This window comes from Euleptes europaea, chromosome 8 (genome assembly GCF_029931775.1).
Source record: "Euleptes europaea isolate rEulEur1 chromosome 8, rEulEur1.hap1, whole genome shotgun sequence".
NCBI lineage: Eukaryota > Metazoa > Chordata > Lepidosauria > Squamata > Sphaerodactylidae > Euleptes > Euleptes europaea.
The window spans coordinates 13377916-13404395 of NC_079319.1; the positions used below are offsets into that span (position 1 = coordinate 13377916).

Here is a 26480-nt window from a genome sequence, read left to right on the forward strand (position 1 = left end):
TACAATATGCTAGAGCTATTGTGCTCAGATAAAATTGTTCTGTGGGTTTTAGTAGACCCAAGGGCCTTCCAGTTACCTGTCCCTGCTTTATCCAGTAAAACATGTTTAAATTAAATGGGTCTTCTGAATTTATTTTTCAGAGAAGAACTTGGTTCAGTTCCATAAAGTGCTTTGATTTGTGTTGTGCTTTCAGATGCATTAATGGAGTGCCCAGCAACGCATCTCTCTTTGGATAATTTAAAGGGTGAACATATGGACTCAAATTGAAGTCACCCTGTTGAACCGTGTCCACCATGTTGGATTTCCTGGCTGAAAATAATCTATGCGGGCAAGCAATTCTGAGGATTGTCTCTTGTGGAAACGCAATCATTGCTGAACTTCTGAGACTTTCGGAGTTTATCCCTGGTGTTTTCCGACTCAAAGACAAGGCTGATCAGCTGAAATATGGAGAAATCATATTTGATTTCAGCTACTTTAAGGTAAGAATTTTGCTTTTCTTAAACTTATTTGTACTGGGAAGGTTGAGGCTATGTTGGGCCCTCTGATATTTTTCTGTTTGTGTTCTGCTTTGCTGAAGCTGTGAGGAATTGTGGTTTTGATATTCAGAAAATTCATAAATTGGGTTGGGGGTAAGGATGGTGCTCTAAAATGACTATTTCTTCATCACAGGGGCCTGAGGCATGTGAAGGGAAGTTGGAAGCCAAGCCTGAACTTCTCGATTTGGATGACGAATTTCGTGAAAACAACATTGAAATCTTGACCAGATTTTATTTGGCTTTCCAGAGCGTCCATAAATATATTGTTGATTTAAACAGGTAAGCTGCGTAATAACTGTGATTCCCTCCCCCCGACATTTTCTGGAAAAAAATGTTATTGGAGAGGGATAGCCCAAGCTAGCCCGATCTCAGAAGCTAAGCAGGGTGGATCCTGATAGTTGGGAGATCACCAAGGAAGTCCAAGGTTGCTATGAAGAAGAAGAGTTGGTTTTTATATGCCGACTTTGTCTACCACTTACGGGAAACTCAAACCGGCTTACAATCACCTTCCCTCCCCCTCCCCACAACAGACACCCTGTGAGGTAGGTGGGGCTGAGAGAGCTCTAACAGAGCTGTAACTTGCCCAAGGTCCCCCAGCTGGCTTCCTGTGTAGGAGTGGGGAAACATATTCGGTCCACCAGATTAGCCTCCGCTGCTCATGCATAGGAGGGGGGAATCAAACCCGGTTCTCCAGATCAGAGTCCACTGCTTCAAACCACCACTCTTAACCACTACACCACGCTGGGTCTGTGCAGAGGCAGGCAATGGCAAACCACCTTTCATCCATCTAAGGTGCCTCTTGAAGGCCTCTTGCCTTGAAAACCATGTGGAGTCACATAAGTCAACTGTGGCTTGACAGCAAAAAAAAAAATCTCATACTGCAGGAAAGATGGTATCATAAATATTTTAAATAAACGTAAGGTCAAAGTCTGTGATCCTAAACTCCTTTATAACCAGTAGATTATGTTGACATCCACAGGGCTTAATTCTCAATGAACACGTTTAAAGCAGTTGTAGTTGATAATATCGACCATACATAAAATAAATTGTGCTACACACTGAACAAGAATTCTGTAAGAGGGGTAAATGTTTTTACCTTATTGATAATGGGAAGTGGGATTGAAAGACAATTGCTTTTCAAATACAATCTAATGAATGTAAGGCGGAGGTAAGATTAACACACGTGAAGTTGCCTTATCTTGAGTCAGACCAATGGTCTATCTAGGTCTGGCCTTCACTTTCTTTCCTTTTCATTTTTAAGCTCCCATGACCCAAAGGTCTTGAGCAGTAAATGGGGAGCCTTTATTTCTTTAAGGAAAATATGGTGGAGAGATACTTGGTCACCACCAACGTTGTTCTTGGATCTCTATCCACCAGCAAAAAGGGGACTATTTTATCTTTTGTTACGGTGGCAGGTAATTTCATTAAAATAAGGGTAATCCTTTGATCACGATAAGAATTGTATTGGGGACATTCCAACATCATATGAAATAGTGTGTCAACTCTCTTCTGATCACATGGGCAAAGTCTTATCTGAATAAGGTCAGTTATTGTATCTTCCATTTAGCACCACTGATGGAGCGATCACTTTCTTTCTAATGGGCCATATACTAAGGGAGGGTGCCTCATGAATCCTTTTCTCCTGAGTGTTAACTACTTCCTTAAAAAAAATAATCAAAGTATAGAAGCCATTCCGTACAAGTGGCAGAATTGTTTTTCCACTTTTCATTCCTTGAGAGCTTAACTTAGATTTGGTTACCGTTTCTTAGGTACCTGGATGACCTCAATGAAGGAATTTACATACAGCAGACGATAGAAACTGTGTTGCTTAATGAAGATGGAAAGCAGCTTTTGGTAAGCCCTGGAGCCTCTATGCCATAAGGGACTCAGGTGATTTCTTGGTCTAACTTCCACGCAGGAGAATGAAGCTGGAAGGATGTTGAGATGGTAGGATTCACCAGCTCAGACTGCAGTTTTAAATGGGTAGATGTCTACCTCCTCACGGCTGTCTTCACATCAGCAACTCCATCCCCTGCCTGCGCTAGCCAAAGGCAGTAGCAACTGCAGGATCAGCACAAATTGTGTGTAACTAACATCAAAAGGGTGTCCTTAAAAGACTTTTTGTCCCCCACCATTATTGGATTGCTGCCACTCTGGGGCCATTTTAAATTCTAACCTTTGTAAGCACTTCAAGTACTATAAATGAGCCCTGATATAATATGCAGCTTTTTATGGTTCAGCTCTCCTACCTCTCCTACAAAAGACAACACACTTTTTTCCTCTTCATGCCCCAGTGTGAAGCCCTTTATTTGTATGGCGTCATGTTGCTGGTCATTGATCAGAAAATCGAAGGGGAAGTCCGGGAGAGGATGCTGGTTTCCTACTATAGATACAGGTACTCTTCTCCATGAACCGATTCTCGATTCCTAGGATTTTCGATTCCTAGGCTAGGGTGCTACTAGAGATAAGAAGTAGTGGGATTTCGGAAAGCAAGGACTATGTAGAGGAGATGCAGAGTCTGCCGCTATATCAATTATGAATCCTCGTGTGTGTGTTTGTGTATGTATATATACATGAAATGAGTGTGTGTGTGTGTTGTGTGTATGTATATACATGAGAGCTAGTGTAGTGTAGTGGTTGAGAGTGGTGGACTCTAATCTGGAGAACCAGATTTGATTCCCCACTCCTCACCTGAAGCCTGCTGGGTGACCTTGGGCCAGTCACAGTTCTCCCAGAACTCTCTCAGCCCAGTGGGGGGCAGGCAATGGCAAACCACCTCTGAACGTCTCTTGCCTCGAAAACCCTGTGAGGTCACCACAAGTCAGCTGTGACTTCACAACACACACAAACACATATAATAAATAAAACTTAGTAGGTGTGGTACCTGGCAAACAGCTGCATTCTGAGCACTTCCCACATACGTGATCTCAGTAGTCCTTACAAAAATCTTGTAAGGTAGACCTTTATGCTGCAGAAGGAAGAAAGCAAAGCATTTGTTAAGGTCACCAACTGAATTCAGTTGAGCTTTAGAGACGTCCCCGCTCACATTCGTAGCCCCTTTACTCTTTAACACATTAGCTGCAGATAAGGTCAGCATACCTGGTATAAGGTCAGCACACCTGGTATAAGTGTCGTTGGCATTTTGTTGGTGTCTCGTTCTCTTGCTTGCCAGTTTCTTCTTTCTAAAATGGCTTCCTCCATTTGTCGTCCAGTGCCGCTCGTTCTGCTGACTCCAATATGGACGACATATGTAAGCTGCTCCGGAGCACCGGCTATTCGAGCCAGCCGGGAGCTAAGCGGCCTCCGAACTATCCCGAGAGCTACTTCAGCAGGGTGCCCATCAGTGAAACCTTCATCAGCATGGTCATTGGCCGCCTGAGGTCAGATGACATATATAACCAGGTAGGTCTAGGCACACCGTGGAATAGCAGGCAAGAAAAACGAGGCCTAACTTCTACTGTAAGGGCTGTACTCTTATGTCGGATAGTACCTGTTTACTTCCAACCAGCAGGGTTAGGTGGTCAGGAGTGGTGGACTCTAATCTGGAGAACCGGGTTTGATTCCCCACTCCTTCACATGAGCAGCAGACTAAAGTGGTGAACCGGGTTGGTTTCCCCACCCCCCTACACACGAAGCAAGCTGGTTGACCTTGGGGTAGTCACAGCTCTCTTAGAGCTCTCTGAGCTCCACCTACCTCACAGGGTGAATGTTGTAGGGAGAGGAAGGGAAGGTGATTGTAAGCCGGTTTGATTCTCCTTAAAAGGTAGAAAGTCGGCATATAAAAAACAACTTTTCTTCTTCTTGACTCCCTTCTATCTCTACTCCCCTCATTACAGGTTTCCGCCTATCCGTTACCTGAGCACCGCAGCACCGCGCTTGCGACTCAGGCAGCCATGTTGTACGTCCTGCTGTATTTTGACCCGTCCATTCTCCATACTCAGCAAGCGAAAATGAGGGAGATAGTGGACAAATATTTTCCAGATAACTGGGTAAGCATTATAGTTCTAATACTGGCTGCTGGAGCCAGTGTAGTATAGTGATTACGGATTGTGCTATAGTTAGAAGTATTCCAGCTCAAGGTATGTTTGAGAGATAGCTTAGACGTCATTGTCTTAGGCCTAATTAGAGTCAGCATGGTGTTGGGGTTAGAGTATCGGACTAGGATCCGGGAACCCTGGGTTTGAATTCGAGCTCCGCACTGGAAGGTCGTTGGCTGACCTTGAGCCAGTAGCGCTCTCGCTCTCTCTCTCTCAGCCTAACCTACCTCACAGGGTTGTTGTGAGGATAAAAAGGGGGAATACGCTCTGATAGCCTTGCACAAGTTTTGCCTACAGAAGAACTACAAGCAGATGTTACCAAGTGCAACCCTGGATCTGTCCAATCTAAAGGGTGATATGATGAGAACTACAATTTCCCCACAGGCTTTGGGGTAACGTGGTTCATTAGGAATGTTCCTTCTCCTTCCGTCTTCAGGTTATCAGCATTTATATGGGGATCTGCGTGAATCTAGCCGAAGCCTGGGAACCTTACAAAGCTGCAAAAACAGCTCTGAACTACACGTTGGATCTTTCCAATGTCAAGGAGCAGGTAGGGAATTTCTTCTTTCAAGGTGCACCTGAAGACCTGAACAAAGTGGGATATTTCTGATGCATCAACGGTGGTGTCTGTAAATATTTCTGGCATGTGACGTTTCTGCCGAAAGGACAGCTTTCAAAGGGCCTTTTTGTGCCTCGCAAAATCCTTACACAGAAAATTCTATGTAAGAAGAAAAAATTATAACTTTCATGTGGATTGTGTAGTGTAATAATCATTTATATGTGTGGGGGGGGGAGTGCACATACACTTGGAATTTGTAGCCGTGGTGTGGGACTGTGTCAGGGCCCCTATTTTGAGTACAGACCATCCTGGCGGGTTCACTTCCCGAAATCTCCAGTTAAACGATATCAAGTAGTAGGTGTGAGGAAAGGCTTTTCCTTGCCTCGGCTCCCGAAGAGCTACTGGTGGTCAAAACAGACAGTCCTGAACAGGACAGACCAATGGTGCAACTCTTTGATATGGTCATGTAAAGTCCTGCTTGTGACCAATTTACCACAGTGTACACTGGAACATTGGTGCAGAAATCATGTGCCAAATGGTATTCCATATTAATAATGGGAAAGTAGGTTGGCGCAGCGGCACCCGCCAACACATTTCTTGGCACTGACTATAGCTGTTTTAAGAAAGTGGGTGGGCCTCTTGCCAAGCAGGGCTTCTGATTTGCCGCTGAAGATCTGGTTGGCTGTGTGGCTTAAAATCACATTGTTTCAGTAGCAGCTGCCCCAACAATGTTTGTTCTATTCTCTTTCACCCCTCTTTCCCAGTGTGGTTTTAATTACCCTCTTTGGCTTCGTCGGGGTGGTGTGGCTCCACCTCTTGTGGCAGCCATTTTTGTGGTTGGCTCCTCCCCCTGTGGCAGCCATTTTGTGGTTGTGCCCACCACCCCGTGTCAGAATTCCAAAGGTGCCCACAGGCTCAAAAAGGTTGGGGGCCCCAAAATTAGAAGCCAGCGGCCCTATGAAATCCTTTTTGGATGGACCATATTTTGTAACTACAAAGTACAGTTCAGAGAATTACAGATAAAAATGTGGGATTTGTGCGTATTGCCTGAAACATGCTGCTGGCTTGGAACCATTTAAACTCTCCTGGGGCTTCTCCGTGCAGCCCCCCTCTCTCTCTCTCTCTGCGCTAATGTGCGGATTATCTTCCTTTCAAAGGCGAGCAGGTACGCCGCTGTCACCGAGCGCGTGCACAGCCAAGTGCGACAGCTCCTGAAGGAAGGCTACTTGAGAGAGGAGATGGTGCTGGACAACATTCCCAAGCTGCTGAACTGCTTGCGGGACTGCAACGTGGCAATCCGGTGGCTGATGCTTCACACGGCAGACTTGGGTAAGGGTGGGGAGTTGGTGTCATGGTGGGTGTTCCTCCTTCCTCGTCCCGCCCTGCCCCCCCCCCATCGTCTCATTATGCTCAGTGCTTTGAAAACCTCATAAGGACATAAGAAAGGCCATGCTGGATCAGACCAAGGCCCATCAAGTCAAGCAATCTGTTCACATAGTGGCCAACCAAGTGCCTCTAGGAAGCCCACAAACAAGACTACTGCAGCAGCATTGTCCTGCCTGTGCTCCACAGTACTTAAGATAATAGGCCTCTGATCCTGGAGAGAATAGGTATGCAGCATGACTAATATCCATTCTAACTAATAGCCATGAATACCCCTTTCCTCCATGAATACGTCCACTCCCCTCTTAAAGCCCTCCAAGCTGGCAGCCATCACCACATCCTGGGGCAGGGAGTTCCACAATTTAACTATGCCTTGTGTGAATAAATACTTCCTTTTGAATCTCTCACCCTCCGATTCAGCAGATGACCCCGGCATTCTGGTATTAGGAGAGAGAAAAGCTTCTCCCTGTCCACTCTCTCCTTACCATGCATAATTTTATACACCTCTCTCAGGTCTCCCCTTAACCGCCTTTTTTCCAAGCTAAACAGCCCTAAGCGTTTCAGTTGCTCCTCATAGGGTAGTTGCTATAACCCTCTGATCATTTTGGTTGCTCTTTTCTGCACTTTCTCAAGCTCTGCAATATCCCTTTTGTGGGGGGGGGGGGTGACCAGAACTGTATTCCAAGTATGGTCTCTCCATAGGTTTGTACCTCCTTTGCTTCCAGTTGAAGCTGCCTTTGGGGAGAAGAATTACTTCTCCGTCTCTGTCTTTTTCTTGGATATTAAAATAGAAACCTTCTATATAAAGGGTTGCGTCCCACAGAGTAGTTCTCTAGTGGAGCTGCTTCCCTCAATTGGGGGAGCCTTCCCCCTGGAAGAAGACACTTCCATTAGCAGATTTGTGGGACACAGCCATAGGACACCTCTTTGCACATATTTTTAGATTTGTAGCTCACCTGTATAGTTTATCTGGTGCCAGACCTCTAAGTAGGCTGTGATGGGGGTACAATTACTTTAAATTTATACTGGCCTGTGTTCACCCGTGGAAATTGGGGAACAAAGAAAGGAAGGTGGTTTCATTAGGCCAGATTTGATTTAACCTCTAGCACCTTCCGACATCTTCAGATATATTTATGGCTGTGCAAATTGTTTGCTAACGAGTTTGAATTAGGAATTCACATTTTTAAAGTGGTAATGGACACTTATCGGTGGCTAGCAAACGTAGAGTTACTAGAAACGAAGCCAAGACATTAATGAATGTGGCCTGATGTCTGGCAGTATTGGTGTGTCCCTGCTTCGTGCCAAGAGGGTTATTGATCCGTTGAACATGAAACGGGGATTTTTTTTTTAGGTCCATCTGACCACCTGCTGTCCCATCCAACTTCAAACATTGTATTGCCCTTTCTTTGAAACCCAGGCACTAGTTGAAGCCCCCGTCCATTCTAGGGATAATGATCAGTCTACGCACAGTATGAGGCCCCTGCCTTATGGTATTGTTAGCGCCACCCTTAGGTTGCGGTAAGGTTCGGGCCTTGAAGCTTATCCCAAGTCAAAAGCCAGGCACACAAATTGGTTAAATGAAAAGATTCATTGTGCACAGTAAAGGCCAATGCCAGCAAGACAGGATGCTAAGGCAATGAGCAATGAGCACAAGACAGCGACCGCCTTGTATACACTTTTACGGTATTTACTGACATCAAGTATAACATGCAATACATAGTTGTGACATAAAACAGTTGGCTAATGTAATAATAAAATGTAAGTATGTGAAGATGTGTAAAGAGGTAATCACCGGTGGAAAAACCCTTTTGAAATGCAAAGACACGTTTGATATGCGTTGGCACTCCTTAAAATGTGTAGTGTAGAGATTAACATTACAACATGAAGGTAAACAATCTGCATATCCTCTGGATACACTCGGAACGATCCTTGTGTTCCTAAACAAGGGAAGTCCAAAGGTCCTTGTGTGTGCCTCAGGTTCTTGTCTTTGTGTAATTCATGGTGTCTTTTGCATAGGCGCCTCTTGGCAATTTTCCAGAGAACCTTCATATGCTCAGTGTATGTTAAACTAAGGCAGAGTTCAAATACATTCCAAGTTAGTAAAAACCTTATGTGCTTAATGCAATTAATATTCTTCTAAATTCTATAGCCCCCTACAATATGTCTCCTTATGCAGGCTTACTAGTATGAAACTGAAGAACTAAGAACCATAGTTATCCATGACAGTGTCTTGCATACTCCGTCACTCTTCATGCCCTTTGGGTAGAAGGGAAGGGACTACTTTTTTGTTTGTTTAGATGTAATAGGAGTGCTACTGTGTTTTATTTTTTAAATACAAGCTTATTCGAAGGGCATGGGTCTGTCTACTTCTATTGATCTTGATACCAAAATTAGAACCTCCATATCCAGAGGCAGGGTATCTGATGTTTGGAATGGACAACCAGGGAAAGTCCGTCACTTCCACAAAATGTTTGTGAGCTTCCCAGAGGTAAGCAGGGTGCTGGTCTTGGCTGACTTTCCTGGAGCAGAAATCCTGCGTTCACAGTCAAAAGCTTTTATGATACATCCTGTGCCTCTTGAAAAAGCATTCATTTCCCCTCCCCCTTCTTTCCCAGCCTGTGATCCAAACAACAAGCGCCTTCGCCAAATAAAGGACCAAGTTTTAACCGATTCGAAGTACAACCCCAAGATCCTTTTCCAGCTTCTCCTGGACACGGCACAGTTTGAATTCATCCTGAAAGAGGTAACAGAACATTTGCCATTTCATGTCTTTTATAATATCCAAGTTTATAGGAGATAATAGTGCACACAAGAGAGCCCTTTTTAGACGTTTGGGCAGGGGGTTGGGCTAGATGACCCTTGAGGTCCCTTCCAGCTCTATATGTCTATGTTTTTCTGATCTGGAAGTGCCAAACTCTAGGTCTTGGACCTTGACACCAGCACTCCTAAACTGCTTTTTAAACCTCTCCATTTTTTTCCAAGCTGTGTCTTAATAAATATACCTCCAACTCTTCAGCATTTTCTTTTATTTTCAGTGAGACTTAGGAATCATAGGAAGGAATACTGGGATCAAGAGCCCCCCTTCTCTAGATCAGCGTGTACCTCTGCATTTTATACTGCAGTTTTGCAGTTGGGGGAGATCAATCTGTTAACTACAGTCCTTTTCATTTCTACCTGTCCTTTAGATGTTTAAGCAGATGCTGTCTGAAAAACAAGAAAAATGGGAGAGTTTCAAAAAGGAAGGGTCGGAGCGGATGGCTGAGCTGGCCGATGTCTTTTCTGGAGTTAAGCCCTTAACGAGAGTGGAGAAAAACGGTAGGCTGATGAAGAAGAAATAAGCACATTTTTGTGTTGTAGAGCAGGGAGCCCCCAACCTTTTTGATCCCACGGGCACCTTTGGAATTCTGACACAGGGTGGCGGGTGTGACCTTCCACACATCAAGCATACACATCAAGCTTTATTGGCCAGTTTTATTTAGGAAGCTCACATGTATGTATGAAGATTAGTCATTTCCAAAGTCTGTGGTTCAAGAAATTGAATCATTCAAGGCTTCTGTGAGCCCAGTAAGTAGGAAAAAAGGGGGGGGTGCACCAAAACAAAAAGCAACGATTGATGCAAGGGAATAGAATTTAAAATTTAATCAATAAAGTACCACTACGCGTTTCACACAAGCTACTTCAGGGAGATCTTTTTCTGCTCAAGCATCCCATGCAAGCATCCAATGCAAACAATAATAATTGTTTTATTGCTTGCATGGGATACTTGAGCAGAAAAAGATCCCCCTGAAGAAGCTCGTGCGAAAGGCTTTAGGGGTTCTTTAATGATTAAATTTTACATAATATTCCCTAGCACTAATTGTTGCTTTTTGAGTACCCACCTATGGAAGAGGATGCCACTGCATCTCTGCCTGATTTACTGGCTTTGCCTCGCTGTAGTCAACCCCTGTGATGAGTGAGCAGTTCTCTTCTATCTGTGCACTGCATATAGTGGGGTGATTCACTCACTCCCAACACAGGTGAGCAGCTGAGCCTTCAGAGGAGGATTCCTGTTGTGTTTCTGCATGCACTTGCCTGTGCTCTGAGCAGGAGGAATGGTCAGGACAGTGACTCATGCAGAGATTGGTCCATCTATAGACAGGCGGTACTTTCTCCTATATGTTCTCCCAACAGATTTCTCAGATGTAAGAGGGAATCAGGCTTCCAGCTTTAATTGGGCAGGACAACGAGGTAGAAGCTTAGAAAGCAATGATGGAAGCTTTTCCTTGTAAAAACCTGTTTGCAAAACATCTCTGTGGCACCGTTTTCTTCAAAAATCGCCATCCGCATTTAGAAATAGATGGTTTGTGAACTGAGGGTTTGATATGTTTGTCTGTGGATTTAAACGGGATGCAATTAAAAGCGTTTTCTGCCCGTGGTTTCCCATTTCAACAGAAAATCTGCAGGCCTGGTTCAGGGAGATCTCCAAACAAATAATGTCTCTGAACTACGACGACTCCACCGCTGCAGGCAGAAAAACGGTGCAGTTGATACAAGCTTTGGAAGAGGTAAGGCAGAGAGGTTAAGTGAAGCCGTATTTGTGATGGTGGGTTTTAGGCTTAAGTAAAACAATTTGCTTTACCAGATGCAGGCTGGCATAGTGATGTGCCCCTGCTTTCAAGAGAATTATCTGGACCGATCAGCCAGCCATTCTTGGGGGGGTGGGAATTCATGGGTGGGGGTGGAAGGAAGAGAGCAGACTTTCAGGATCAATCAAAACCTTTGATTTCATAGTGGCCTTGCAAAGGTAGGCCTCTGACAGGGCCATTCTAAGAAAAGTTACAACCTTCTGAGTCTACTGAAGTCAGTGGGCATAACTTGTCTTAGGATGGTACTGGGAGAAGCCAAACTGCAAGAAGGTGAGAAGAAGAAGAAGAGTTGGTTTTTATGTGCCGACTTTCTCTACCACTTAATCAAACTGGCTTACAATCACTTCTTGCCCTCCCCACAACAGACACTCTGTGAGTTAGGTGGGGTTGAGAGAACTCTATCAGAGTTGTGATTAGCCCAAGGTCCTCTTCTCTGACAAGATCAGACTAGTCTGAGCTATTAGGGCTGCTACACCTTTAGAAGTAGTTCCTGGTTATTTTAATGCATTGGAGGACAGACGTTTCTGTAATCCACTGTTAATTCACCCTGCTGGTTGTCAAAGTGTTTTGCTGAGCGCATCTAATGCAACCTGGCCAGTACCTGATTTTTGTATTTGGTGCACATTAAAGGCAGTAGCTGTTCTGTGCCGGATGAAATTGACCTGTGAAATATTCTGTCGTTGGGCATTTATATAGAATATGGGGATTCAGAAGAAAGCCATACACGTTCCTATGCTAAGGATTTAAATGGCTCTGTTATCATTCAGGTACTGTTGTATCTATTTAAAAAATCCCTCAGAATTGCTCTTGGGATTTCTCTTTCCACACAAGGTGCAAGAATTTCACCAGCTGGAATCCAACCTGCAAGTTTGCCAGTTTCTTGCGGACACTCGCAAGTTTCTCCATCAGATGATCCGGACCATCAACATTAAAGAAGAGGTTTTGATCACCATGCAGATAGTGGGTGATCTTTCCTATGCCTGGCAGCTGATTGACAGGTATTATTCCAGTGACTTTACACTTGTTACTTCTTTTACAGCTGCCTCTTCCATTGAGCAGAGGAAAAATTGACCTCTTCGCTGCTCCCTAACCCTCCACTCCAACCCATGTAGTTTATTCTGGGTTGTATTTGAGGGGGAAAGTCCTGTCAAGTCATAGCTGACTTATGGCAACCTGTAGAGTTTGCAAGGCCAGAGACAAACGGAGGTGGCTTGCCAGTGCCTTCTTCTGTGTAGCAACCCTGGACTTTCTTGATGGTCTCCAATCTAAATACTAACCAGGGCTGACCCTGCTTAGCTTTTGAGATCTGACAAGATCAGGCTAGCCTGGGCCATCCAAGCCAAATGTTATGAGGAATAGGGTGTCACATATCCAAACACAGGATTCAGAGTGGAGGTTGCTCTGCTGTCAAGTGGGTTGAGGTAGGTATTGTGGGACTTGTCCCTAATCAAGTTTGATGGTGCGTTGATTTTGATCTAGAGTCCCTGCAGACATTCTTGAACACATGAAGCTGCCTTGTACTGAATCAGACCCTTGGACCATCGAAGTCAGTATTGTCTACTCAGACCAGCGGCCGCTCTCCAGGGTCTCAGGCAGAGGTCTTTCACATCACCCACTTTTCTAGTCCCTTTAACTGGAGATGCCAGGGATTGAACCTGGGACCTTCTGCATGCCAAGCAGATACTCTACCACTTAGCCACAGCCCCTTGGACTCCAAGGTTGAACTGGATTTTGAGTAAGTTAAAATGCCTCATAGCTGAAGAGGCAATTCAGAGTCTTGGAGGATCGGGGGTGAGGCAGATGTAGCAATAGGAAGTGGAACATGAGGCTGAAATAGAGGGGACAAGGTGAAGAAGAAGGTGTAAGGAAAGCAGGAACTTCTACACAAGGAAGATGAATAGTAAGCAGACATCCTAGAGAGCAGCAACAGGGAAATCCTATTCCGGTGACCGAGCAAGGACCAGTGGCCAGCCTCATGTTGTTTATTCTTCGCCTGGCCAGTCCAGAGACCTCTTACTGCCATCTACAGAGTGTTTCTGGGACCAATTCAAGATGCTGGTATTGTCCGTTAAAGCCCTACTGGCTTGGGACAAACGAACCTTAAGGGACCATCTTCTCCTGTACAAACCTATCCATCCACTGCAGTCATCTTTGGAGATCCTGCTTTGGGTGCCCCCGCCATCTAAGAGTAGACGGTGGCAACTCGAAAAAGGGCCTCCTCAATCATGGCACCAAATCTTTGGAACTCCCTCCCCAGGGAGATTCCTCTGCCTCCCTCTATCAGTGTCTTCTACCAGCAGATGAAGCCTTTTTTGTTACGTTTGGAGCTCCTCCAGTAATTGTCATTGGCCCTCCTCCCTGGTTTTGGTGTTTTGTTTGTTTACATGTTTTAATTGAATTAATTTATGTCTACTTAACTTTAAAAGTTGTTTTAATGTTCGCTGCCTTGGGTGGGGGGACTCTGGGTAGAAAGGTGGCAAAGCAATGGTTAAATAAATAAAATTACCAGCCTGCAGATCAGTCTGCTGTCTCTGTCTGAATCTCCATACCTTTGGTTTTGCTGGAGTGTTTAATATTAGGCTTGAATATTCTTCCATACAAAAGCCTCCCTCGACATCGATCAGTTCAGTGATGTTGAGAAGGATTCCGGCCTAGTCTCCTCTCTGTTGCATTAGTTTTCTTTGTGCAGGGATTTGAAAAAGAATAAAGTACAGTTTCTGGTGAGCGCCGTCCCCCCACCTTGCAGCCTGAAGTGGGTACTGCTACACACACAGGCTAAGCTGTCTCTGTCGGAACCGGGCCCCAGAGTAAAGGTAAAGTGTTACCAAGTAGGAACAGACTCATTGCAACTCCATTAATGTCCAGCCAGCATGGTGTTGTGGTTAAGAGCAGTGCACTCTAATCTGAAGAACTGGGTTTGATTCCCCACTCCTCCACTTGAGTGGCGGACTCTAATCTGGTGAACCAGGTTTGTTTACCTACTTCTCCACATGAAGCCAGCTGGGTGACCTTGAGCCAGTCACAGTTCTCTCCAAACTCTCCCAGTCCCACCTACCTCACAAGGTGTCTGTTGTGGGGAAGGGAAGGCGACTGTAAGCCACTTTGAGGTGCCTTAAAGGTAGAGAAAAGCAGGGTATTAAAACCAACTCTTCTTCCACCTCATGGTGTTTTCAAGGCAAGAGATGAGCAGAGGTGGCTCGCCATTACCTTCCTCTTTATAGCAGCCCCTGTCTTCCATGGTGGCTTCCCCTCTAAATACTGATCATAGTCAACCTATTTACTTCCAAGCTATGAGGAGAGAGGGCTAGTTAGGGTTATTAGAGCTGCTAGGCTCTAGAGTAACGCCTTTCAAATGCTAGTTCTGATCATGAATCTCTTCTTCCCACACCCCTTTTTTCCCAGTTTTACATCTATCATGCAGGAAAGTATAAGGGCCAACCCGTCTATGGTAACCAAACTCAGAGCCACTTTTTTAAAGGTAAGCAGGAAACAGAACTTTTCAATGAAACTGCGGTGGACCTGGTAATTTTACAGAGCTCCTCGTGTGTTCCTGTGTAGCACTGGCATATTGTCTTGGAACTGCCAAGGACCTTCAGGATTGTTTGCATCAGGGATCTCCGACAAGCAGCTCAAGCACTACCAGTAGTTTTGCACAGTAACTCTGGCATACCCTAGAAGACCCAGGAAAAGACTGTGAAAAGATATGCCCTAGGTCATGGGCGGCAAACGTACGGCCCAAAGGCCAAATCCGGCCCCTTGAGAGCTCTTACCCAGGCCACGAGGCAGCCACTTCCCCACTCCCGACCTGGGCTGGCCAGCCTGCTATGGGATTGCCAGCTGAGCCAGCTGCCACCATCCCCTGCTCCCGATCTGGGCTCGCCAGCTTGTGGCAGCTGAAGCAGCCACCACCACCACCAATCTGGGCCAGCGAGGCATGGCCTGGCCGACCGAGTGACGCTTATGTCACATCCGGCCCTCGTAACAAATGAGTTTGATAACCCCTAACTTCTCTCATGAGGCAAATCGTGAGAGAAGCTTGGGATGTGGCTCATTATTCAGACATAGCTCTCCTTAAAGAAAAGGTTGGAGAGCCCCAATTTAGAAATTTGCACTCTGAATTAGAGCTCTTTACATCACAGCCAAATCATCAATGGTGCGTGTCAAGACCCTTACACTGTCAAGCTTACTACGTTCACCGCCAACCGTGGCCAGCGCCAGCCCCTACATTGTGCTACTTGGGCGTAGCAGGGAGGTTTGCTGGGTGTTCCCAAATCCAAGTGGAAACCGAGGGGCGTGTATTACTCAGGTCTCTGGGCTGGGTCGCAGCACAGCTGCCTAAAATCATTCTCCCTTTTGCTTTTTTTCAGCTGGCTTCAGCCCTCGATATGCCGCTGCTTCGGATTAACCAAGCAAACAGCCCCGACTTGCTCAGTGTTTCGCAGTATTATTCTGGGGAGCTGGTTTCCTATGTAAGAAAGGTAGGAACTTGCTTGTGAAATTCAGACATTGCTTTCTTTATGCAACTATTTTCCCCCCACCCTAGAGAGCCATCTGTTCTTTTTATCGTTTGACTAAAGGTGTTGCAGATTATCCCGGAGAGCATGTTTACTTCCCTCCTCAAGATTATTAAACTGCAAACGCATGATATTATCGAAGTTCCAACCCGCTTGGACAAAGACAAGCTGCGGGATTATGCTCAGCTCGGCCCACGATACGAGGTGCATCTAAAAAGGCCAGGAGAACAGAACAGAAAACTTTATTACGGTCCACGATCAGCACAAAAAGGCCAGGAGAGATAAATAACACTGCCTTTACTATTCTTAGTAATGAAATACGAGGCCAGGCAAGATGTTCTTTAAAACAGATTCCTAAGAAGCCAAATCCTGCACTATTTCGTGAGCCTGCGCTGATTCAAGGTAGTCTGAGAAATAGAATTCAAACCGTCCCTTTGGAGACTAATAAAATTTATTCCAACAAGAGCTTTCATGAGTCAGAACTCACTTCATCAGATACATGAGGTATACATCCGTAGCAGATACATGTGTACTGAAAGTTAGAAGCAGTGGAAAAGTAGGAGTGAGGAAGGCATTGGTTGATTGTAGCACTGAATATGAATATCTGCTGTGGATTTTCACCCTGAGCATCTGATGAAGTGAAAGCTTATGCTGGGATAATTTTTGTCAGACTTTAAGATGCCACCCAACTCCTGTTTAGTTTTGCTGCAACAGGGCTACTGTTCTAGATTTATTAGGTAGTGCATCAGGCCCACAGGTAAAGGGATATAAATGGGGCATGGTGGCCCTGATTTTGGCAGAGAGCTGGGATATAGATGGGACGTGATGGCCCTGATTGGGTGGAGAGCTGGGATATAAATGGGGCGTGGTGGCCTTGATTGGGTAGAAAGCCAGAATATAAACTTTGTAAATAAAATTAATGTAAATAAAATTACGAACATGGATTTTAATTAGTGTGTTGCAGAAAAGGGAGGAGTGTCTCAGTGGTGATTTCTCTCTCACACACACACACACCATAACTGTTGCTGATAACCTGTTTTCATCTCTTTCTCCTGTTGCAGGTTGCTAAGCTTACAAACGCTATCTCAATTTTCACAGAAGGCATCCTAATGATGAAAACAACATTGGTCGGGATCATCAAGGTATAACATCCCCCACTGCAGAAGACTGAACAATGAAAAGCACTGGGCCCCCATATACGATCAGGCATGGGGACATCCATGGGGTCGCATGGGGTCACTTCAACGGCTCTGTTTTGTTTGGAGCGCATAATTGGGCAACCCTCATTGGAACCTGCAGTAAATTCCCCGTCACCTGTTGGCAGACATAGCTAACCAGTGCTGGGAGATGTGTGTGAGTTAAGTGCTGTCAAGTTGCTTCCAACTCATGGCGACTTTATGAATCAATGTCCTCCAAAATATCCTATCTTTGACAGCCTTGCTCAAATCTTGCAAATTGAGGGCCATGGCTTCCTTTATTGAGTCAACCCATCTCTTGTTGGGTCTTCCTCTTTTCCTGCTATCCTCAACTTTTCCTAGCATGACTGTCTTTTCCAGTGACTCTTGTCGTCTCATGATGTGACCAAAATACGATAGCCTCAGTTTAGTCATTTTAGCATCTAGGGTCAGTTCAGGCTTGATTTGATCTAGAACCCACTGATTTGGGTTTTTTTTGGCAGTCCACGGCATCCGTAACACTCTCCTCCAACACCACATTTCAAAGGAATCTATTTTCTTCCTATCAGCTTTCTTCACTGAGATGTGTTATACTTAATGATTACAACGTCTGTTCTTAAAGACAATAACTTTACAGCTTTAGCAACTCTCTGTTTTTATCAAGGAACAGCACCCAAACCCTGTCTGTCTAAACTCATATACTATAGTCCCTAATGCACACCCTGCCTAGCCCAGGATACTTCCTATTCCTTCTCCCTCCAAATCTCAACTCTCTGATTTGTCCATTGCTTGTTGACGGTTAAATCCCACTCAGGATTGTTTTTCACTTCAGCATTCCTTTCAGCCTGTTTGAATCCAATTGGTCTGCTCTGAACGGGGAGAAAGAAAAGAGGGCAGGATCTTCTCCTGTCCATCAAAACATCCTTCAACTGCCTTTCGTTTCAAGGGTTGCTGTGAAGCAGGGCGGAAATATTTTCCCTTTCAGCGTGAGGCCAGTGCTTTTCCTCCCGTCAGTCGAATCTGATTGCTGCATACCCTTGTGATATCATCACATTTGCAACATGATCCCCAGTTCTCTGGAATTGCCTGTTCTCTAGAAAAAGGAAGAGCCAAAAAATGGGACCAGATTAGTTGATCAGGAAAACACCACTGCAAAATATACTGAATGGGGTGAACATTCAGGGAGGTCGGTGTCTTTGTGTCCAGAAGCAAACCTCTCCCTCTTGAAAAAAGCAAGAAGGGGTAACATTTGGCACAGTGCTTGATAAAAATGCACACCATGAGCCTGAACTGACCTAGAAGCTAAAATGACTAACTGAGCCTGTCGTACTTTAGTCACATTATGAGAAGGCAAGAGTCACTGGGGGGGAAAAGGATCAACCTGTTCATCAGTGACCTGGAGTAGGGGTTAAACAGTGAAGTAGCCAAGTTTGCAGATGACACCAAATTATTTAGGGTGGTTAAAACAAAATTGGACTGTGAAGAGCTCCAGAAGGATCTCTACATACTGGAAGAATGGGCATTAAAATGGCAAATGAGATTCAATGTGAGTAAGTGTAAAGTGATGCATATTGGGGCAAAAAATCCCAACTTCACATATACACTGATGGGATCTGTGCTGGCAGCGACAGACCAAGAAAGGGATCTCGGGGTGGTAGTGGATAGCTCGATGAAGATGTCAACCCAGTGTGCGGCTGCTGTAAAAAAGGCAAATTCTATGCTGGCCATAATTAGACGAGGAATAGAAAATAAAACTGCTGATATTATACTGCCCTTGTACAAATCTATGGTGAGACCACACTTGGAATACTGTGTACAGTTCTGGTCACCACACCTAAAAAAGGATATTACAGAGCTTGAGAAGGTGCAGAAAAGAGCAACCAAAATTATTAGAGGACTAGAGCAACTGTCCTATGGGGAGCGGTTAGGACGCTTAGGGCTGTTTAGCTTGGAAAGAAGGCGGATGAGGGGAGACATGATAGAAGTCTATAAAATTATGCATGGTTTGGAGAGAGTGGACAGGGAGTTTTTCTCCCTCTCCCATAATACTAGAACATGGGGTCATCTGCTAAAGCTGGAGGGTGAGAGATTCAAAACAGATAAAAGGCAATATTTTTTTCACACAACGCATAGTTAAATTGTGGAACTCCCTGCCCCAGGATGTGATGATGGCTGCCAGCTTGGAGGGCTTTAAGAGGGGAGTGGACATATTAATGGAGGAAAGGGGTATTCATGGCTATTAGTTAGAATGGATACTAGTCATGCTGCATACATATTCTCTAGTATCAGAGGAGCATGCCTGTTCTATTGGGTGCAGTGGAACACAGGCAGAATGGTGCTGCGGTTGTCTTGTTTGTGGGCTTCCTAGAGGCCCCTGGTTGGCCACTGTGTGAACAGACTGCTGGATTTGATGGGCCTTGGTCTGATCCAGCAGGGCCTTTCTTATATTTTTAAATGACAGTCATGCTAGAAAAAGTTGAAGGCAGCAGGAAAAGAGTAAGACCCAACAAGAGGTGGATTGACTCAATAAAAGAAGCCATGGCTGTCAATTTGCAAGATCTGAGCAAGGCTGTCAAAGATAAAATGTTTTGGAGGACATTGATTCATAGGGTCACCACGAGTTGGAAGCGACTTGAGGGCACTTAACAACACACACATAGGTCACAACTTATTATCCAATAGCAGAAACATAATTTTAATGCTTGCTTTTGTAGAAAGGTTTCCTATATCTAAGACTCTTTTTGTTTTTGTGTGTACTCAGGTGGACCCAAAACAGCTGCTAGAAGACGGGATACGGAAGGAGCTAGTGAAACGCGTTGCCTTAGCGCTGCACCGAGGACTCACCTTCAACCCTAAAGCCAAGGTGCTAAGCAAATCTTCCACATTATTTCCCCTTTTTCTTCTTATGGACATGAGTCATCTGTGGCCAGTTCCTATCAGTGTATAGAATATAAGATTTAAGAATACAGATTGCTGGTTTCTGTTCTCCTACTTAACTGCCAAAGAGTAAAAGCCAGTTTTCACTCATGCCATGCAGACTTCTAACACGATCTTAGTCATGCACTGCCTCGGAGGGTGGTGGAGTCCCCGTCTTTGGAGGTCTTTAAGCAGAGGCTGGATGGCCATCTGTTGGAAGTGCTTTGATTGTGGGATCATGCATGGTGGGGGGAGGGTTGGGGTCACTGGAGATGTGGGGGGAGGTAGTTAATTTCCTGCATTGGGCAGGGGGTTGGACTAGATGACCCTGGTGGTCCCTTCCAATTCTATGCATGTGCTGACCGCTTGAACAATTCAGCACCATTCAGGGGTTTGTTTTGCCAAAGGTTGATCCATGGACAGCATCTGGGACTGGAGAATCATAGACTTGCTGAAAACTGCTACCACAATACGTTGAGATGCTTCTTAGAATGACCCCTTGGTCTAAGCTGTTACACGGCAAACTTGAAGTTAGTTTGGTGTGAAACAGGAAGACTTTTCAGAATGGTGAATTGTACAGAAACTGCAAATATACTCTTGTGATCCTTGCTGTCAATAACTGTGTATATACCAATTTTTCAGAGTACAGATTATGGGTGCTTTCACACATACTGAATAATGCACTTTTGATCCACTTTCAAGGCACTGTAACGATCGTTTGCAAGTGGATTCTGCCATTTTGCAGAGTAAAATCCCGCTGCAAAGTGCCTTGAAAGTGGATTGAAAGTGCATTATTCGGCATGTGTGAAAGCGTGGTATGTTACAGCCCTTGGCAAGAATGACCCCTGTAGCAACTCTGATTTGAAATGAAAGTGAGATGTCTCCTTGGCATGTTGAACCTTTCCTCCCTTCACAGCCCAGTGAACTCATGCCCAAGCTGAAAGATATGGCGGCCACCATGGACGGGTTCCACCGCTCCTTCGAATATATCCAGGATTATGTCAACATTTACGGCTTAAAGATTTGGCAAGAAGAAGTGTCGCGGATTATCAATTATAATGTTGAACAGGAGTGCAATAACTTCCTACGGACAAAGGTACAAGAAATGCTGGCTGATGAATTCCCAAACTTTTGAACAGTTTTTTTAAAAATACCCGGGGCGGGGGGAATCCTATGGTTTTCCTCACTGGTAAAATAGCTTGAAGGATGGAATTCTGTCACTCTGTTCGGTATGTCCTGCATGGCATAGTGGTTAAGACTGGTGGACTCTAATCTGGAGAACCAGGTTTGATTCCCCACTCCTCCACATGAAGTCAGCTGGGTGACCTTGGGCCAGTCACAGTTCTCTCAGAACTGTCTCAGCCCACCACACCCTTACAGTAAACTATACACAGCAGTATAGACTACAGTCCCAATCATTTATCCAAGTAAGTTTGTGAACCATTTGGTACAATGCCACTGTGTTACCTGTTTTCCCGATTACAAATAAAACCAGTGACCAATACTTGGATAGATGTGGGGTTTAAATCATACATTCGGCTGTACATGCGTTGAACGTAACATGAAAATGACTCCTCAGATGAAGAAAAATCAAGCGTACACAGTGCATGAATTGTATGTTCATTCGCTGTAACTTGTGAACAAGAGAGTCTAACGGATGCATCCGGAAAACATGGTGTGGTCGACCTTTTTGAAATTATTACCCCCTGCTAGTAGAATGGACCTGTGCAACCCAACCCATTTACCTTTTCTTTCTGTGACAGAAAGCACACTTGCACACTCTTACTGACATCTTTGTTTTGATTGTTCTTTTGCCGGATTCCTTCTTTTCTATAGTGTAATTCTCCTCCTGCTGACCCTTTGCAAGTGTGGGAGGTATGGAAGTAATTCATAACCATTCAAAGTGTTGGCTCCCTTTTTGTTTTGCCTCCCCTCCCCTTTCCGATCTTCTGCTTTCCCAGATGCATGTGCTATGAGAGTTAAGTGCCATACATTCAGGAAACGAGAGATCCAAATATGGTCAGAAGTGTTTTCTGAATGTTGACAATGACCTGTGAATGTTAAGTGTAAAGCCAGCCCAAAATATCCAAGCAGACCTTCCTTGTGTTAGCACTGTGACAAAGATAGTGTTGCCTTCAGATGATTATGGTACAAATAAGCATTTTTTTTGTTCCCCAAAATTGGCACACAGCCCACTTCCCCCACTGGTGGCACTCTTCCCACTTCTCATGGAACACCCAAGGAGGCCAGATTCGGCATGAAGGCACTGCAGTATGCATGCCCGTCTTCTGCCTGGTTAAGGAAACCCAGTGAGCATGCCAGAAGGAGGACCCTCAACATTTACGGTTTGGCACTGCATGGATATTGACCAAACACAATCAATGGAATCTTTTTAAAGGAAATTTGGGATTGGATCCATTCCACTAGAAGGAGCAAGAGCCTTCCCCTTAAAGCAAATGTTTTGTTAAACAAGGATTGCGCTCAGAATAATTCACCGTCTGTCTTTCAGATTCAAGATTGGCAAAGCATGTACCAGTCCACTCATATTCCAATACCCAAATTTGCACCCGTAGATGAATCTGTTACGTTTATCGGTCGACTCTGCCGAGAGATTCTGAGGATCACAGACCCTAAGTGAGTCGTATGTGGAATTTGCATATTGAATCATAGAGTTGGAAGGGACCACCAGGGTCATCAAGTCCAGCCCCCTGCACAATGCAGGAAATTCACAACTACCTCCCCCACACATACACCCGGTGACCAGAAGATGGCCAAGATTCCCTCCCTCTCATCATCTGCCTAAGGTCACAGAATCAGCATTGCTGACAGATGGCCATCTAACCTCTTCTTAAAAACCTCCGTGGAAGGAGAGCTTACCACCTCCCGAGGAATCTTTTGTTCCACTGAGGAACCACTCTAACTGTTAGAAAATTCTTCCTAATTTCTAGATGGAAACTCTTTTGATTTAATTTCAACCCGTTGGTTCTGGTCCGACCTTCTTGGGCTACAGAAAACAACTCGGCACCCTCCTCTATATGACAGCCCCTCAAGTACTTGAAGATGGTTATCATATCCCCTCTCTCTTCTCCTCTTCAGGCTAAACATACCCAACTCCTTCAACCTTTCCTCATAGGACTTGGTCTGCAGACCCCTGTGTATATATTCTCCTGTGTATTGGGCAATTTCTAGTAGCATAGTATTTGCATAATCAAGTATGAAATCATGGCTGTGCTGAAATTTTGCCCAGAAATATTTGGAGCGAAAGACCAGTTTTTCCCCCCTGTGGTAATCCCAGCCTTTTTTGGATCACATAGGCAAGATCATAATATCACGTCGTATAGCCAGTCATATTTTGCAGCACGATGATATAATGATATAGTCCCGAGGTGGAATGTCCTACCCTCACTCTGAGTAGATTAACTTCTTGCCCATTCTGCAACGCCCCTATGAACACCTAGTGAAAATGGGGGTGGGGGAGATTCATTGCAGGGAAGGGTTTCTTGCAAAACATGCAAGCACGTTCCATTTCAGCTGAGCACTAATGTTAATTTCCACAAGGTTTGGCACTGAATTCACTGTGTTTATAAGAATACTTTGTCTATACTTTGCATATATGAGAGCCAACCTGGTGCAGTAGTTAGGAGCGGCTGACTAATCTCGAGAACCGGGTTTGATTCCTTGCACCTTCACGTGAAGCCTCTTGGGTGACCTTGGGCTTGTCACAGTTCTCTCAGAACTCTCTCAGCCCCACCTACCTCACAAGGTGCCTGTTGTGGGGGCGGGGAAAGGCGATTGTAAGACGCTTTGAGACTTCTTAAAGGTAGAAAAAAGCAGGGTATAAAAACCAACTCTTCTTCATCATCTCCTTGGCAAATGTGCCTGCATTCCGGCGCCATCTTGAACTGGTAGCCAGTCCCTTGTGCATGGGTTACACCCAACTGATGAGATTGCCCCAGCTTTTTTTACTCAATCTCTCCCAATTCCCTTCCTAACTGCAGCTCCTGCCCCACATGGCATTTGGCCATGTAGGTTTCATGATCTGTAGCTTATTTTTGGGGTGGTCAGTGGGGGGCAGCCTTCCTTTCTGTTTCACCAACAGTAAAGCTGGTTGGATCTAGCCTTAGAGGAACCCCCTGTAGTATCTAAAACGTGTTGTCTTTTTTCCCTATTTCCCACCAGAATTGCATGCTACATTGACCAGTTGAACACCTGGTATGATATGAAAAATCATCAGGAGGTGACCAACAGTTGCCTGTTTTCAGAGATCCAAGACACATTGGGCACCTTTGGCCTGAACGGTTTAGACAGGCTTCTCTGCTTCATGATCGTAAAGGAACTTCAGGTAATAAATACTTGGGACTGGCCCAGTCATCAGAACAATCGCTTGCGGTGGAAAAATTCCAAGGGCGCCTGCCTCAGCACTGGAAGCGTCTTTGAAAGACAACCACTGTTCGCTTTTACATCTGCCCATGATTTTGATGCATGTTTTTTTCAAACATCTCTTTCAAGAATTATATAAAGGACTCTCAAATAGATGGTAACTAACCCATTATTGTTCTATCTTTTCAGACAACATATACACATGGCTGGTTGGGTTTGAACTATTTGTATTTGTATTCATTAATGTATTTCTGTAAATGTGTGCAGGTTTACAAAGGGTTTTAATTAACCACTGGTATGTGGTTATAGTTATCAACCTCAGGAAATGCCATTGTGCTATTTTAATGCTTTTAAATAATTTTAACTTTTATATAGCACTTCTAATAAATTATACTTTCAGTATTTATACATAGACTTGTATATATTTTCCTTTCACCCAACCTTGGGTACCCATCTTTTGATGCATGCTTCCCCATATGCTAAAGATCCTTTTTTCAGACCAGCTGTGTCCCTGCTCTCTTCAGTCAGTGGACTCCTTGGTACATTTTCTTTTGCACTGTCCTACCAACTTAGGCTAAAATGGATTATACCATATTTTAACAAATGGTCCACATCTTCTCGAGCAACTTTGGAGCAAAAGGTTGAATTCCTCTTAGAGGGCTCTGACCCTCAGCGTACTTATTTTGTTGCTCGTTTTTTGGAGGCTGCAGAGAAGAGACGGAGGTGTTTTTAGAGATGGGCCTTATTTAAGTTTTATGGTTGTATTGTTCAAGACCTCAGTCTAAAAACAGGGGGAAAGAAAGATGCATGCTTGCAAGTGAAATGAGGATTTTGTTCTGTGTTTATTCTCATGCCCGTGAATCTGGACATACTGTCTTTTCGACCAGATTCACTAATGCGGAGTGCATCATAGCTGAGTCACTGAAATTAAAAACCGAAAATAAGGAAATGGTATTCCTTTGTAAGGACTCAAGAAGTAACTTCTGCATGCATCTAAAATATAGAAAAAGTGCAGTCATAACATGTATTGTTGAAGCTGTTTTATCCTGAGATAAACCCTTGGGTCTGTCAAGATCAGTGTTGTCTACTCAGATTGGCTGTTGTTTTTGCTGTTCTTTCTGCCGTTGCTGCTTTTGTGTTGCCTGCTTTTTTATTTCCTTAGGTGTCTATTCTGCTTTTTTACTTTGCATTGTAAGCTGCCTTGACTTCAGTTTTAATGGCGGAAACATGGATTTGGCGTTTGTGTGTTTTTTTAGAACTTCCTCGGCATGTTTCAGAAAATGGTGCTGCGGGATAAACCAGTCCTGGATGCCTTGAAAGTGCTCATGAATTCCGTCAACCCTCTGAAAGGGACCGTGGGTAAGTTGAACATATATGAAGACATGAAGCTGCCTTATACTGAATCAGACCCTTGGTCCATCAAAGTCAGTATTGTCTAGTCAGACTGGCAGCAGCTCTCCAGGGTCTCAGGCAGAGGTCTTTCACATCACCTACTTGCCTAGTCCCTTTAACTGGAGATGCCGGCGATTGAGCCTGGGACCTTCTGCATGCCAAGCAGATGCTCTACTACTGAGCCACAGCCCGTCCCCAAGTGACTGAGATTATTTCATTTCTACTGGATATGGTTTCAGATTCTAGGCAAACACTGTCTACTCAAACCGGCAACTGCTCTCCAACTGGAGGAGCCGGGGATTGAACCTGGGACCTTCTGCATGCCAAGCAGAGGCTCTATCATTGAGCCACAGCCCCTCCCCCTCAACAAGACATGTACGACAGCACTACTTTTATATATTAGATGCATGCAGAAGTTACTTCTTGTGTCCTAAGTTCCATGAACCAGAATTCTTCGCTAGGAAATAAATTCTCAGATGGGGAGGCTCAGTACCCTTGAGGGTGGGCCACAGTACCGCCATGGATGTATTTGGAAGTTAGAAGTCTGGTACCTTTAAAAAAACTGGATGGGAGTTCCCTGTCTCCAAATGTAACGGGGTCTGTGTGTATGTTGTAATGAGGAGGTTACCTCCATGTAGGCAAAACAATGTAGAACTGCAAGGTGGGTGCTGAAAAGGGTGGAACTCTGTTCAGAGTCCCCCTTAATAAAAAATAAGTTGAGAACCTTCACTTCAAGAACATCTTTGATGCTTTTTTCCCCTTCATTGCAGCCAGTAGTGGCAAAGTGTATTCTACTGCCATTGCCAAAACGCAGAAGATATGGGCTGCTTACCTTGATGCTATTATGAAGGTATTTTAGTTATTATGCTCTTTCTAAAACATGATTCTTAGTTATTTTTATGGGGCGGGTGTCTCTGCATGTGTACAAAATGAAGAAGAGTTGGTTTTTATATGCTGATTTTC

General features: G+C 44.6%; 1 protein-coding gene across 1 annotated transcript in view; it reads left to right on the plus strand.

Moving 5' to 3' along the window:
- Window positions 1–287: 287 nt before the first annotated feature.
- WASHC5 (WASH complex subunit 5) overlaps window positions 288–26480 on the plus strand; it is a 35133-nt gene continuing 8940 nt past the window's right edge. The window contains exons 1-22 of the mRNA XM_056854544.1: window positions 288–479; window positions 670–815; window positions 2306–2390; window positions 2831–2931; window positions 3749–3938; window positions 4373–4525; window positions 5010–5123; window positions 6290–6461; window positions 9131–9258; window positions 9701–9830; window positions 10947–11059; window positions 11972–12138; window positions 14543–14618; window positions 15508–15618; window positions 15718–15858; window positions 16716–16796; window positions 19591–19692; window positions 20662–20841; window positions 22255–22379; window positions 23925–24087; window positions 25382–25484; window positions 26288–26367. Of these exons, the coding sequence (XP_056710522.1) occupies window positions 294–479; window positions 670–815; window positions 2306–2390; window positions 2831–2931; window positions 3749–3938; window positions 4373–4525; window positions 5010–5123; window positions 6290–6461; window positions 9131–9258; window positions 9701–9830; window positions 10947–11059; window positions 11972–12138; window positions 14543–14618; window positions 15508–15618; window positions 15718–15858; window positions 16716–16796; window positions 19591–19692; window positions 20662–20841; window positions 22255–22379; window positions 23925–24087; window positions 25382–25484; window positions 26288–26367 (2847 nt within the window). The 5' untranslated portion in view covers window positions 288–293. The remainder of the gene's footprint in view (window positions 480–669; window positions 816–2305; window positions 2391–2830; window positions 2932–3748; window positions 3939–4372; window positions 4526–5009; window positions 5124–6289; window positions 6462–9130; window positions 9259–9700; window positions 9831–10946; window positions 11060–11971; window positions 12139–14542; window positions 14619–15507; window positions 15619–15717; window positions 15859–16715; window positions 16797–19590; window positions 19693–20661; window positions 20842–22254; window positions 22380–23924; window positions 24088–25381; window positions 25485–26287; window positions 26368–26480) is intronic.